General features: G+C 47.5%; 7 protein-coding genes across 7 annotated transcripts; 3 read left to right on the top strand and 4 right to left on the bottom strand.

Annotated features, from left to right (window-relative positions):
- The first annotated feature begins 590 nt into the window (after window positions 1–590).
- Window positions 591–1609, top strand: F5147DRAFT_690910 (uncharacterized protein). The gene is made up of 3 exons (XM_041437104.1): window positions 591–1128; window positions 1195–1285; window positions 1343–1609. Exons 1-3 carry the CDS (start codon window positions 1085–1087, stop codon window positions 1523–1525), a joined length of 318 nt encoding a protein of 105 aa, XP_041293799.1. The 5' UTR covers window positions 591–1084; the 3' UTR covers window positions 1526–1609.
- A 113-nt stretch (window positions 1610–1722) lies between these two features.
- Window positions 1723–2787, top strand: F5147DRAFT_690912 (uncharacterized protein). Its single transcript, XM_041437105.1, has 3 exons — window positions 1723–2239; window positions 2299–2368; window positions 2436–2787. The coding sequence occupies exons 1-3, from the start codon at window positions 2087–2089 to the stop codon at window positions 2549–2551; spliced, it is 339 nt and encodes a 112-aa protein (XP_041293800.1). The 5' UTR covers window positions 1723–2086; the 3' UTR covers window positions 2552–2787.
- A 236-nt stretch (window positions 2788–3023) lies between these two features.
- F5147DRAFT_634805 (uncharacterized protein) lies at window positions 3024–4608 on the bottom strand. The gene is made up of 6 exons (XM_041432870.1): window positions 4419–4608; window positions 4238–4352; window positions 3768–4169; window positions 3432–3711; window positions 3341–3384; window positions 3024–3287 (listed from the first exon to the last, which is right to left on the bottom strand). The coding sequence occupies exons 1-6, from the start codon at window positions 4540–4542 to the stop codon at window positions 3230–3232; spliced, it is 1023 nt and encodes a 340-aa protein (XP_041293801.1). The 5' UTR covers window positions 4543–4608; the 3' UTR covers window positions 3024–3229.
- A 95-nt stretch (window positions 4609–4703) lies between these two features.
- On the bottom strand, window positions 4704–6415 carry F5147DRAFT_690923 (uncharacterized protein). Its single transcript, XM_041437106.1, has 6 exons — window positions 6273–6415; window positions 6001–6216; window positions 5789–5942; window positions 5095–5215; window positions 4952–5048; window positions 4704–4899 (listed from the first exon to the last, which is right to left on the bottom strand). The coding sequence occupies exons 1-6, from the start codon at window positions 6291–6293 to the stop codon at window positions 4858–4860; spliced, it is 651 nt and encodes a 216-aa protein (XP_041293802.1). The 5' UTR covers window positions 6294–6415; the 3' UTR covers window positions 4704–4857.
- Window positions 6416–6504: 89 nt separating this feature from the next.
- On the top strand, window positions 6505–7791 carry F5147DRAFT_690926 (DNA-directed RNA polymerase III, subunit Rpc31). Its single transcript, XM_041437107.1, has 6 exons — window positions 6505–6682; window positions 6740–6869; window positions 6925–7059; window positions 7108–7172; window positions 7228–7396; window positions 7452–7791. The coding sequence occupies exons 1-6, from the start codon at window positions 6536–6538 to the stop codon at window positions 7463–7465; spliced, it is 660 nt and encodes a 219-aa protein (XP_041293803.1). The 5' UTR covers window positions 6505–6535; the 3' UTR covers window positions 7466–7791.
- Window positions 7792–8658: 867 nt separating this feature from the next.
- F5147DRAFT_772785 (uncharacterized protein) lies at window positions 8659–10461 on the bottom strand (the record flags this gene model as incomplete). The annotated part of the gene is made up of 2 exons (XM_041441376.1): window positions 8659–10056; window positions 10114–10461. The coding sequence occupies 2 exons, from the start codon at window positions 10459–10461 to the stop codon at window positions 8659–8661; spliced, it is 1746 nt and encodes a 581-aa protein (XP_041293804.1).
- A 988-nt stretch (window positions 10462–11449) lies between these two features.
- On the bottom strand, window positions 11450–12847 carry F5147DRAFT_772786 (uncharacterized protein; the record flags this gene model as incomplete). Its single annotated transcript, XM_041441377.1, has 1 exon — window positions 11450–12847. One exon carries the CDS (start codon window positions 12845–12847, stop codon window positions 11450–11452), a length of 1398 nt encoding a protein of 465 aa, XP_041293805.1.
- Between the last annotated feature and the right edge of the window lie 609 nt (window positions 12848–13456).

The raw sequence follows: 13456 nt of genomic DNA on the forward strand, positions 1-13456 counted from the left end.
GTTGATCAATATGATCATGGCCCTCGGACAGGTTCTACCGCTTCTTGGATACCCTTCAATAGAACGAGATCGATACACATACGTATCTATCTTACACACGATCACTTCTCGATACCCATTTCGTTTGCGTTCCCCTTTCGTTCTGTCTCAGCCCACACCCTCAACAAGTAATCATATCCATACGATATTGGACTCAGTCTTTCCAACTAGGACTGATGTGACATAGTTGCTACTACATTTGTATAGTATCGGTACCTAGCGATACGTAGTTCCTCTAGCACGAGCCTTTTCCCCTCATCAAAATATTGATAAGGCGTGCTGTGAAATTGGAAGATGGTGATTTTTTGTCACCGACTGGATCACTCGGGGCATGGGTCATGTTAACGTGCTGACAAGTACCAATCACCATCATCCGGTTGAGTTGACCATGCATGCAGCCGCCCGAAGACAACGCGAAGAGATGGTTAGCTTCACGAACCTGCTCGGCGTATTGAATATTCCTTCGCCTATAGGGTAAATTCGGAACTTCATACTAATAAACAGGTGACACTGGCAGTTGTCACATTACGTATTTATGAAACAATTGAAAAGCACGAACAGAGGCCGCCAACTCCAGCATGTGGAAAAACTGCACGCGCGTCGCGCACAGATCTATACGTACTACGGTACGACCCAGGCAGCAACTTGAAGAGTCGTGCAAGGTCCAACCGTGACTACAGAAGTAGTGAATTGTTGCGCGGACCCGAGCTGCTCGTCTCCGAAGCCATATCAAGTATTGGAACCGCCTCACTGTCATAAAATAGTTCCGACGCATTAGAATCACCCATATATTGTGTCAGTCGCAGCCGACGAACGATTCGGATTACCCCATCAATTGTTCGCTTTCAAAGTGTTTACAGGACATAAAAGCATGCTGTCTTTCTCCCCATCTCAGACTTACTACCCAAGAGGAATATCTAATATCGCCTGCAAATAATGCGTTTATCCTTGATCGCCATCATAGTTGCTTGGACAGCATCCATAACTGTCAGTGCGATACCAGCTGTTTTCAGCACGACATGCAAGGCCATTAACCAGACTTGCGATGATGACCCTGACTGCTGCTCTAACTCGTGCATGTATACAACTGTGAGTTTGCTTATAATATGTCCAGAATTATGACCAGTACTCACTCACACTTGCGGATTATAAAAGGATTGCACTAACAAATATTGCGCTGTTGATCAATCGGAAGGCCCAGAAGGTCCAGAAACAGAAAGCCCAGGAAAAAAGAGGCAGCTCGAGGGTAAGTCATATTTATATCTCTGTATTGATGATGTTGCTCATGTGGTATAATTCTCAGCTAGTTGCAGCTGAGATTGGTCAATGTACTGGGACAGTTTCACTGGCTCTTGAGATACCCCTCCACAGAAGAACGAAATCGATACACACATCCATTTTACACGCACAACTTAGCACTTCTGGAGACACTTCATCCACGTTCCCTTCTGTACGATATCATTTTCCTCTCAGTTTTTCCAACTAAGACTGAGCATAATACTTGCCACGTTGTACGGCACAATGAACTTCGAAGTTACTTATAAGAAATACGAACGTTCTTGTTCAACCATGATGAGGCATTTGTGGACTAATGTGGTAGTTTGAAACGACCTTCCCCGAACATTTGGTAGGTCAAAGAATATTCTCAATTCACAAACCTAAAAAGCCTGGCCAACAAGTCCAGCTTGTGCATAAAATTGGACGGAAATTTAGGTCATTTTGACTGATCCCTGTCTAGATAAACTCGACGGCAAGTCGAACAGTTTAACTGTCAATGTCACGGTAGGTCACCCCTAGACAAACCTGTGCAGACGAAGGAAGATAATCATTCCTTCTAAGAAAGAGGCGGACCCGAACTGCTTGTCTAAAGCCACATCGCATTATCCGATCGTCAATTCCTGGGATACCACACTCGTATCTTTTATATATTTCCCGAATGTTTATAAAGGTCTTCAGAACATACAAGCGTGCCGTCAGGCTGAAGTTCTTCCCCATCGGCGTTACTCGAAAGCCCCTCGGACCCATCTCATATCACCTCCTATAACTCATGCATCTATCATCGCTCGCCGTCATGGCTGCTTTGACAGCATCTGTGTACATCAGTACAACCCTAGCTACTTCCAACGATACTTGTCTTGCCGTTGGCAAGTATTGCGATGAAGACTCTCAGTGCTGCTCTGATGCGTGCACATGGAAAAGTGTGAGTTTTCTTCGCATGCATGCAGGACTCAACCTATGACACGCCCTTTACTGTAACAGGATTGCACTGAAAAATATTGTGTTGCTATCGACAATATACTGGATCTCGAGGAGCTGAGACGTGCTTACAGTAAGTCGTGTTTTTGCCTTGGCATTGATGCTGTCGTTCATGGCACAATACTTAGTTGATTGCTAAGTTAGTCAGCTTGAAAATGATTGCACGTTTCGCTGCATCCTTGATATGCATCGTATGTATTGCAACACCTTTCGCCCGAGTCTGTATCCCTCTTTCATTCTCCGTCTCATCGTCTAACAATCCTCTCCGTACGACGTCGTTTCACCCAGCATACGTTCTACCGCCTTTGTTTAACACGTACCTAACGATATGCCATAGATGTTCTCTCTTCGTTTCTAATATAAACATTTCTACTCGTCAGGGTAGTGATTTGACGCATGAGTGAAAAAATACTGCAGCTATCGAACCACAAACATCACTATAAGTTGTTACACCGTGTAAATTCCACTCAATATGACATTGTCCTCACCTTTATCCAGTGGTCTTGGTATCTATCAGGGGAGGAGCGGGTTCACAATTATGGACTGCGATGAGCTCCGTTCGCTGCCGACACAGCCTGCGGTGATACGAAAGGATGATCGGGAAGTGCAAAGAAGGTACACAATGACGAATTAATTGCGGTGGGAGAAGCAGGGGTTCTCGAACATAGTAGAGGAAAAGTACCAACCTCCTGAATTAGAACATATAAACTAGCGCTCAGTGAACAGCTTTGATTCCAGGCGCATTTATTGATAGCATTATTTGGAGATCTCGCACAGGCTCCTTGAAATACTTTAAACTGCAGGATCCAGTTTTTCTGATTAGTGGAGGAGATGCAAAACCAACGAAAACCACACATAGTATTTGATGATGCCCTGTTTACCTGATCGACGTAAAAAAAAAAGAATTCTGATGATGTGCTAAGGTGGGCATCCATCAGCCGTCACCAGCTGATTTGGTCTTCAAGGATTCCGCGATCCTGAATTCCCAGTATCTACACAGTAATCAGTGAGGTATGTACCACAGAGTGCTTAATTAGTGACCTACCTTTTGCGTATAGTATCGTGCTCATTTGCCAGAGATTTCCAAAGCTACGATAGGTCAGCTATTTGCCAAGTTCGTGAAGTACGTATCCCACCTCAGTGGCTTTCACCAAGTCACCACCCCCTGCTGCCTCGTGAATATCAGCCATGAATTCAACAGCAGCGACGCAGGGCAGTTGTGCATCCTTCGAAGGAAGAGGACTCTCGAGATCAACGACCTCAGGGGGTGTATCTAAAGGAGGTTGAGGCAGAGAATAAGGCAGCACGAATGCTTGAAGTTCGCAATAAGGCATTTTAGCATGATCAAGCACCCCGCGCAGGTAATTCCACGCAGATGCATTATTCGGTGCAATTGCAATTCGCTCCTTCACGAATCTGTTGTACAACTCGTGAATGCTCCAGAAATCCACATTACTCAAATTAGGACTTACGCAAGCTCCCGCCGGACAACCGCATCTCTGTCTTCATCCCCATTTCGTACCCCAGATTGAAAGACGACGAAGAATCTGTGATGCCATGCAGAGTTATTCCTCACGTCACTTTCAAGCATTTTCTCCACGAAATCCAGCTCATGACTCCATAACGCGTCGTCGTTGAAGTACGCGAGGATCCACTGTCTGTACGACCACGTGTGGTAGTTCTTCGTATCAACTTGCAACGAGTTAGCGATGAACTCGAGCTCAGGGCCGGGATTGCGGGTCTGCTGCACGAGCAGCCTGCGGTGATGCCAGACTTGGTATGTCTTGAGATGCTTGATCGCAAGTTCATCCATCAGCTGAAGCTCATCGTCGAGGGGAGACTTCAATGCCATAAGTGTTTTGTACCTGTACTGCCTAATCGCACATGGAAACGTCACCTGTGTTCGACTGCAAGTGCATGATAGAGCAAGTCCCACACTCACCATGCAGAGTAGTGTCCAGGATTCTGCCGAATTATGTTCTCCGTGAGCTCCAACACCCTGGGACTCATCTCATCGCTCTTGACGATCCCTCTGAAGTAGTTCGTGGCATCTCTGTCTAATAGATGCCACCCGATCGTTGCATTGAGTGAGGGTTTGCAGACAAACCGGTTTGCTCACGAACATTCATCCGTATAAAAGATGGGCGCAAGAGGGGCGACACTTTCGTACTGTTCTAAAGGAACGACATCGGCCCACTCAGGTCGCTGAGAATACAACGGCTGCTCCTCTTCTGCAGGGAGATCCATAGCCAGAATGCAGGTTATGGAGGGGTTTCAAGCTTCAAGACAAAGGAGATTGAAATGACCAGAAATAGCAACTGCACTTATTCGCCGCCAATTCGCCGCTGTATTGAGAAATTGGCCCTCAAAAGTACTCGCTTTACTCAGTCAATGTCAGGTTTCTGATCGAACATGAAGAGACTCAATCACAAAAGAAACTCGAGTCCCAGAAAAGCAAGCGTGTAAAATACAGGACGGAAACTACTAAGAATAAATCGGATCGTTATCAAAGTAGAACAACAGAACGATCAGCATTAGCAGATACACATGGTACGGGCTACTTTAAGCAGCAGTGGGAGCAACGACATTGCTCGCAGTGTAATCCTGATAAATCTATATGAACATGATGTTCCAGAGACGAGGTTCAAAAACAAACCTCCATCTCTGCATCAAGGTCAGCCACACTCTTCTGAGGTCTTTCATTCGGCTTCCTTCCACGGCCTCTTCCACGGCGAGAGCCACGTGTGGCAGGTCTGCGAATAGGTAAGACAATGGAATCAGCAACTTTGCTGTACCCACCTTGCACTTCGAGCGTCTGAAGTTGCAGGAGCGGAAGCGGCAGGAGCAACACGCGACACGAGCGAAGCGGGCGGGGCAGGACGTGCGGGGTCGACTACGATCTCAATCTTCATCGGGCGTTCTGTAGTTGACGTGCGAGACGATGCGAAAAAGAGATAGACATTCGTTAGTCGGCTGTGCTTTCAGCGAGGAAGCAGGCAAAAGGGACGGATACGAGGAGCATGCCACTGTCCAAACCGTTACCAAGAACATTGTCGACTCTGTCCTCCTCCAATATGCCACAATAGCTGAGGCTTGCTTGCGCACGAATGGCCGCCCTGATTGGTCAAGGGATGAAGATTTGGAGTACCTCCCCGCCTGTCACTCCATAATACTTGCACCGGCCTGGAACTCAATCCCGAGACTGAGCCATGAGGAATGACGTGCACTGCGACGGCACCAGAATTGCAAGCTCAAAGGACAGCAAGCCTTCAGACCAACCTGCAACCTGGTACCCACCCCAAGGGTGTCGAGGCTGTGGGGACAAGACTCTGCCACCAAAAGAGTCTTGAGAACCCGCATATAGGCGTTTCCGCCACGCATGCACGTCTTTTGGCAGGGCCAAATAGAGAACCAGCGACAACGGATCTCCGTAACGGATGAAGGGCTCTTGCGGGAGACAAAGGAAGGAGACAATAAAGTAGGCGATACTAACTCCCATCGATCAATCGGTTGTTATATTGCTGGTAGGCCAAAGTACCATCGCCCTTCCGTTGGAAGTGAACAGCTGCGACACCTTTCGACCGTCCAGCGCTATCATAGTGCAAGGTGACGTCGCGCAAGGCTCCAACAGTAGTGGAGAATAGCTCCTATATTCATGCTCAGATTAGCCACGTCGCCAAGGTCGCCAAAAGTAAAACAACACACCCTGATTTGGACTTCATTCACATCTGTTGGAAGATTGGAAACGATGATTTTATCTGCGGGTTGCGCAGAGGTGGTGGCTGTGGCTTTAATAGCGCCGGCAGTGGCGGCGCGGGCAGCAGGGTTGGCACCAGTAGTTCCAAGAAGTTGGGCCTTGGCTCCTGCACCTCCGCGACGACCAGTACCACGACGGGCACCCCTTGGGCGAGAAGAAATGACCTAAATATCATGGTTTATATACGCGTGGCGGAAAATTTTTACAATTCAACACCAACCTCGTCAAGCGATTTGTCCATTATTTCAAGTTTTTAAAGAACGCGTGAATTATTTGCAGGCGAGATTACTGCTGTTTTGAGAGTCTTGACAACAAAGAAGACGGGTGGGTGGTGGTGGTGGCAAAGGGGCGACGCGAGATGACCCTAACACAGCAAGTCCTTGTTATATAACGCTTCGGAGTTTAAACTTTCTCAACTCAGCATGATGCATGCTGTGCTGTACTTGCATCTTTGATCATCGTCTCTAATAAGATTTAAAAATTATGTCTAGAGGACGCGGTGGTGGACGAGGTGGTGGAAGGGGCGGCTTTAAAAGCGGTGGTGGCTTCGGTGCAGGAAGCATGCCTCCTATGGGTCTCACATTTGCAGACATACAAGCGATGTCCAGAGAAGGAGACGCGTTGTACCCAGTGCGGTGCATCAATCTTGTAACATCATAGTGTGTAATCTCATTTTTATTCGAACAGCCATTGGATCCTCTGCCCGTTCTCACCGATTACTCTGCTGACGAGAAACGAATCTGTGATCTGCAAACCGGATTTGTTACCCGTTTACGGCAATCAGCCTACTACGTAGTCGAAACATCAAAGTCAAATGGTTTGAATGATCGTAAGTGATTGATAAACAGGAACCTAATACCTTTGCTTTACAGACTTGGAGCGTTATTCTGATAAATATCGCCAAAGTCCTGCTTCTCAGCCTACACTGAAGCGGAAGGACCTTAATGCACCTTTTTTTCCTTCGGAAATATTCGAGGGCTATTTCAATCCAAAAAGAAAACGTAAAGGTCAGTAGATCTATTTTCACTTTACACCGTTACTGAATGTATCAACAGTTGACAAGAAAGGCGCCACCAAACGCCTCAATCTTGATGACTTAGCGGAGGACGCTGAGGACCCAGTATGTCATGACTTCAGACATACTTTTATTTTCGGAATATTAACAAGCTCTTCAGGAGAAGTCGGGCGACGAACGCTCAGATGCTGGATCACAGCCAGTTGATTCCGACTACGACGTCGACGAGGAATATGACAATGATTATGCGGAGAATTATTTCGATAATGGTGAAGGAGACGATATGGACGGTCTTGGAGACGGTGGTGGTGGAGATGATGGCGGTGGCGGTAAGATTTTTCTGACACTATTTTCTAGATTTCAGCCTTCTCACATGATGAACAGGCGATTATGACTAGGAGAGCACATTTGTGTATCTCCTTAGTACAAAAGGACCTGCAATGCAGAGACCTCCTTATCATCGGCACTTTCATGCCCCCATCCTGTTTCAACAGGCCACATGTGCCCGCCTAAAATGCGCACGTTGCCTTGGGCCTGTAGACTCAAGATCCAAGGGATCATTAGTCTAATTCGAATTCTTCTTTCGTCACATTGTATTCCGCATCAACCACATTTACATGTGTAAAATACGATACGGATTTCTCGTCACTGAGCGAACCTCAGAGCCGCGTCTGTGTGGTGTGAAGGCTCGATGTACTAGATATGAACAGGCGTATAGATCTCAAATACACCCATCCCGGCACAAAAACCTTGACATGTGCGCGGACGGCTCGGGACCAGGTGTTGCTTGCTACCTAGTTTCGTTGTGTGCTATTGTCTGCAGGACGGTCGCCCAGTTTAGGTACGCTCAATGTACTCGGACTTTCTTGTCGATGCTGGTACAACATGACAACTGACATCGACCTGACCACTCATGAATAGGTTAGTGGAATTGCTCAAGAACTTGGAGGCGATGGACTGATTCTTCAACCAGCCACCGCACCGCGAGCAATGACTCAAAGCTGATAGCCACAATCCTAGTGTCAAAATGGTGGAGGATCTACAAGGAAGCGCTGCAATAGATAAATTAACCCTCTAATCGAACCTGCTGTCAACAGCCCCGCGTGTTTGCCGTCCGCAGCTCTGACGTTCAAGTTCAAGAGTTTGCGACTGGCTGTACTCGGAGATGATGCTCATATCAAGCACGCGGGACGGTAGATCCGTCAACTGAAACTTCATCAATCGGACCGCATATATCCAATGCACGCTTCAAACAATGGTCTACAATAGCGAACAACTCATGGAGATGATGCGAAGCTGGCGAGGAGCATGGTGATGCTGGAAGCAATAGGCGAGTGAAAGGCTGATCGTTCTGTATCCGTATACTACAACATTGATAGCATATCAGGCCCTCAGGACCATGACGTATATAGCTCTGCTATAAAATTGCAAGACATAGATGGGGAAGAGATTCGTCGAGCGACTCCGATTGGGAGGAGTAACCTGATGAAGAGAAAGTTGAGCAAGAAAGATCCATGTACATAGTATTCCGAGTCGTCCTCGCTTCCACCATCTTCCTGAAAACACCACCATCACTACAACACTGGCTTCTTCATTGTCGGCCCCCGCGCTGCGCGACCCCGCGGTGGCTGTATGAACCTTGCAGTGACCTATTCAGCATGATTCTCATCCCCTGCTCACGGATGATAGGTAAAGCCGGGATCAGATCCTGAACCATCTTCCAGGACGGGTAGTGTTCTGAAAAGACATCATCCTCATAGTAATCTTCATCATCTCCCTGAATTGATGATACGTTGGGTGCGATAGCTGATATGAAAGCAGCAATCGATATCGGATTCTCGATCTTCGAACCTTCAAAGGCTAAACGGGATAGTGCGTTGTGAGAAAATCCTTGGTAAGGAACGTCACGGGGTATGGCAGACATGTCTATCGTGGACCAGTCTACGGGAATGGCAACAGAGACTAAATGAGGGCAATGCCGCAATAGCAAGACGAAGGCGTGCGGAGTGACTTGATGACTTGAATGGGGGTATCCTGTGATGGATAAATCTTCCAGGAGGGGCCAGGCCTTAGCCATCTGCAAAAGGGCAGCATCATCCATTCGCACAACACAACCCACTACGAAGCAGAACTCGCGAAGATTGCGAAAGGCAAGGAGTGGTTGAAAGGACGCAGCTTCGATTGAAGTTTCAAGATCAGGGGGCCGAGCAGTGATGATGAGCTGCACCTGTTGCAGTGAGTTGTATGCACATGCGTTGGATATACGAGAAATCATATCCGGCAGGGCCCGTGCGGAACCCACTCCATCCTTGATCGTAAAGGAGACTATTTTTGGAGCGATAGTGAGTTCCTTCAAAAAAGCGTCCAAGAAGACCATATTTCTGGATGATATGTTCAATTCTTGTAATGCACAGAACATAGGACGCTGCAGCAGCTTTTGTGTATCGGCAGATATGAGAATTGAAGGTAATGTGAATTTCAAAATTCGGAGTGAGGGTAGATTAGACAGGTGTAGTATCGCTGCCTCGGGCAATGTTCCAGTCTTCACCGATGTTAGTTGAGACCATAATTGCAACGTGTCTCCGACTGATTCTGTGGAATCATCCGTATCTCGACCGAAATCGAAATCGAAATGCGAGATAGAAGGGCACGACTTTGCGATAGATAAGAAGATGGACTGTTCGGATGGACCAAATGTGAAGGGTACTAGAAAATGGACAGAGGAAATGTTGAGCATCGTCAATTTTGGGGTCACAAACAACTGAATATATTGAAGTGTCTCGTCGGAGGCCTCAGTCCAGGTAAGGGACGTCAAGTTGGGGAGCAAGGGAAGGGAGAAGGGAGGACAGCTGAGGGCACGCCAAATCTCGGCACCATATTTCATGTCTCTCGAGTACTGCTGATGACATTGATTAAGCAATGAACGGACACGGTGGTTGTATTTGCAAAAAATGGTCCAGTCTTTGAGGGTCATGGCTCTTTGAAATTCCTGTCAAACAGAGTAAATTGGTGTACTGTGCCTGTGAGCCAAAGCTTAAATACTGACTAGTCTTCCCCGGTGCTGTTTCCATAGGCTTTGTGGGAGACACCTAATGAGAGGTTCGATCCCACCTAGGTGTCGCCACAAAATGTTCAACGCAGGTTCAGTGAATAACTTGCACGTCAAGGCAAGTGCCAGGAGTGTCATTCTCGTACGGGGAAAGTCGAAAGACACCCATCCAGTTTCCGAAAGCTGCCCAATACTACGAGTAACAGGTGTATCAGGAGGACCAACCAGGTTGAAGATGTTCCACCGAAGCTCAGCAATCATGATACAGCGAGTAGATGCTGGCGAGAAAGAGGCAGGACTGCTCCTGTTGTGAGCACGTTGATGCTCGGCGCTTTCAGCCTCCATACTTGTGCCAGTTACAAGTTTGGAGGTTCAACCTGAAGTATGCAATTCGGATTCGGACAACTTGCTCGGTCGCACAATATTAATATTGGCCTCGAGGCACGGCTGTTACCTGCCGCAATTTAAAAGAGCCATGTTACCTATATGGACTCGATAATGTAGCATCGGCCAGTCGTATGTGTTTGGTTCGCAGGGCCCAAACGGCAAGAATCGCACTAGTGCTCCCATTGCAAATAGTTAAACCTTCGTTTGTTTAAGGCCGGTCGGTTATCGCAGCCTGCCCTTGTTGCAAGGGCACGGACCAATATTTACTCCTGTCGAAAGGAAGAGTTCCTACGTAGAACTAGAAGTACAAGCGGTCGGGGCAGCGTTAAAGCCCCCTGTCGAGATCTTCTGCAGGGATCGAAACCGTTGCCCTCCGCTTTACTAGCCCTTCCCTCCCGTTGTAGCAGCTAGGAGAAGGTGGACTGCAGCACGTCACACGTGTGCATAGGTGGTCTGCCTAGTACACTACTAGTCATCTATTGCCCACCTTGCGGCAGAGGCCTAGATTACCAGCTACGTCCTATTAAATCTAAAGCTTAAAGTGTCGTACACCTTGCGTGGACCTACTATGTAGTAGTATAACTCCGGCGAATCAGCACACCGATGTTTTATCAATCGGACCACATACACATACGCTTCGAGCAATGCCGACCTACACTAGCGAACAACTCGTGGAGATGATATGAAGCTGGCGAGGAGTATGTCAGAAGCAAAAGGTGAGTCTGCATCTGAAAGGTTGATCGTTTTGTATCCATATACTACAACATTGATATCATATCAGGTCATGACGTACGTAGTCCTGCTGTAAAATTGGGAGACATAGATGGGAAAGAGATTCGTCGGGAGACTCAGATGAGGAGTGACTTGATCAAGAAAGACCCGTATAGTATTCCGAGTCGCCCTCACTTCCTGCATCTTCCATGAAACATCACCAACACTGGTTTCTTCAGTATCGGCCCCCCCGCTGCGCAGCGGCGTGGTGGTTGTACGAACCTTGCATCAGCCTATTCAGCACCATTCTCCTCCCTTGCTCACGGACCATGGGTAGAGTAGTGATCAAATTCTGAACCACTGTCCACGAATTGTCTATTGCATCCGAGTCATACCCATGAATATCAGAGTCCCATCCGCTGATGGATCGCACGTTGGGTGCGATGACTGAAAGGAAAGCGGCGATTGATGTCGGATTCTCAATTCTCCAACCATTGATATATAAGTTGGTTAGCGCCTTCTGAGAAAATCCTTGGTATGGAAGGTCAGAGGGTATGGCATGCACATCTATCGTGGACCAGTCTATGAGAACAGCGACCGAGCGCAAACGTGGGCAATGCCACAACAGCAGGACGAAGGCGTGCGGAGTAACTCGATAAGTTGAATGGGAGTATCTGGAGATGTACAGCTCTTCCAGGAGTGGCCAGGCCTTAGCCATCTGTAAAAGGGAAGCATCATCCATTCGCACGGTACAGTGGCCGTCCGCTACGAAGTCGAGCACGCGAAGATTACGAAAAGCAAAGAGTGGTTGAAAGGCGGCAGCTCCGATTGAAACGTTGGGATCAGCAGGCTGATCATCGTCCAGAATGCGGAGCTGCACCTTTTGTAGTGGACTGTGTGCACATGCACTGGATAGACGATAAATCAGAGCTGGTATGACGAGCGCGGGATCCACTCCACGAGCGAATTTAAAGGATAATATTTTTGGAGTGATGGCGAGCTTCTCCAAAAAAGCGTCTAAGATGACTGGACTTTTGCATGTTACGGTCAGCTCTTGTAACGCGCAGAAAGCAGGCCGTTGTAGGAGCTTCTGTGCATCTGTAGATATGGAAGTTGAGGGCAATCCACATTCCAAGACTCGGAGTGAAGGCAAGCTGGACAGATGTAGTATGGCTGCCTCGGAAACCGTTCCGATCTTCACCGATGTTAGATGAGGCCAGAATTGCAACGCGATCGATGTGTCTCCAACTATTTGTTGGGAGTCATATCTCTGGGAAGACAAACTGAAATGCGAGACAGAAGGGCACGACTTTGCGATAGACGAAAAGGTGGACTGTTCAGATGGGCCAAGGGTGAAGGATGGACCAGAACGGGCCACGGAAATATCGAGCTCCGTCAACCGTGGGGTCACAAACAACAGAATGTATTGGAATGTCTCATTGGTAACCTCAGTCCAGGTAAGGGTCGTCAAGTTGGGGAGCAGTGGAAGGGAGAAGGGAGGATAGCTGAGGGCACGCCAAATTTCAATGTCACGGATGTTTGTGTGATTTATGTACAACGGATAACATCGATTGACCAGTGAACGGACGCGATGGTTATATTTGCAAAAAATGGACCAGTCATCGAGGGTCATGGTTCTTTGAAATTCCTGTGAAATGGTGTGAAATGGTGTACTTTTGAGCATAAGGCAGAGCTTGACTGACTAGCTTTCCATCCTCGTGTTTCCATAGGCTTTTGGGGAGACATCTGATAAGCGGTTCAAACCCATGCAGGTTTCGCCACACAAGGTCCAGCGCAGGTTCGCTGAATGACTTGCACGTCAAGGCGAGCGCCAAGAGTGTCTTTGTAGTACTTCTCTACCTCAAGGAATCCATCACCCATTCAAATTCTGAAAACGCCTAGCAGTACTCACTACAAAAGGATCAAATACAGTGACTTGTTCGAATATTTTCCATAGCAGCTCAGGAATCATTATACAGCGAGTGGATGCAGGCAAGGAGGAAACGGTATTTTCGGTATTCATGTTCATACTTCTAAGTTGTGGCAAGACTGAAAGGTCCTTCCTATGATAGTTTACGGGGACTTTGTTATCAAATTGATTTTTCTCACGTGACGAGATCGCGTCAGGGTCTCCAATTGGCCTCTATGCAGGTCCAGCTTACAATTTTCCAGGAGCTTCCAAGTAAAATAAGAAATGTGGTATTTTACTGATCAGGCTCTCGGAGCACTGAGTACTGAGTTT

The sequence above is a fragment of the Suillus discolor genome (assembly GCF_016758755.1).
Source record: "Suillus discolor strain FC423 chromosome Unknown F5147scaffold_22, whole genome shotgun sequence".
In the NCBI taxonomy this organism is placed as follows: domain Eukaryota; kingdom Fungi; phylum Basidiomycota; class Agaricomycetes; order Boletales; family Suillaceae; genus Suillus; species Suillus discolor.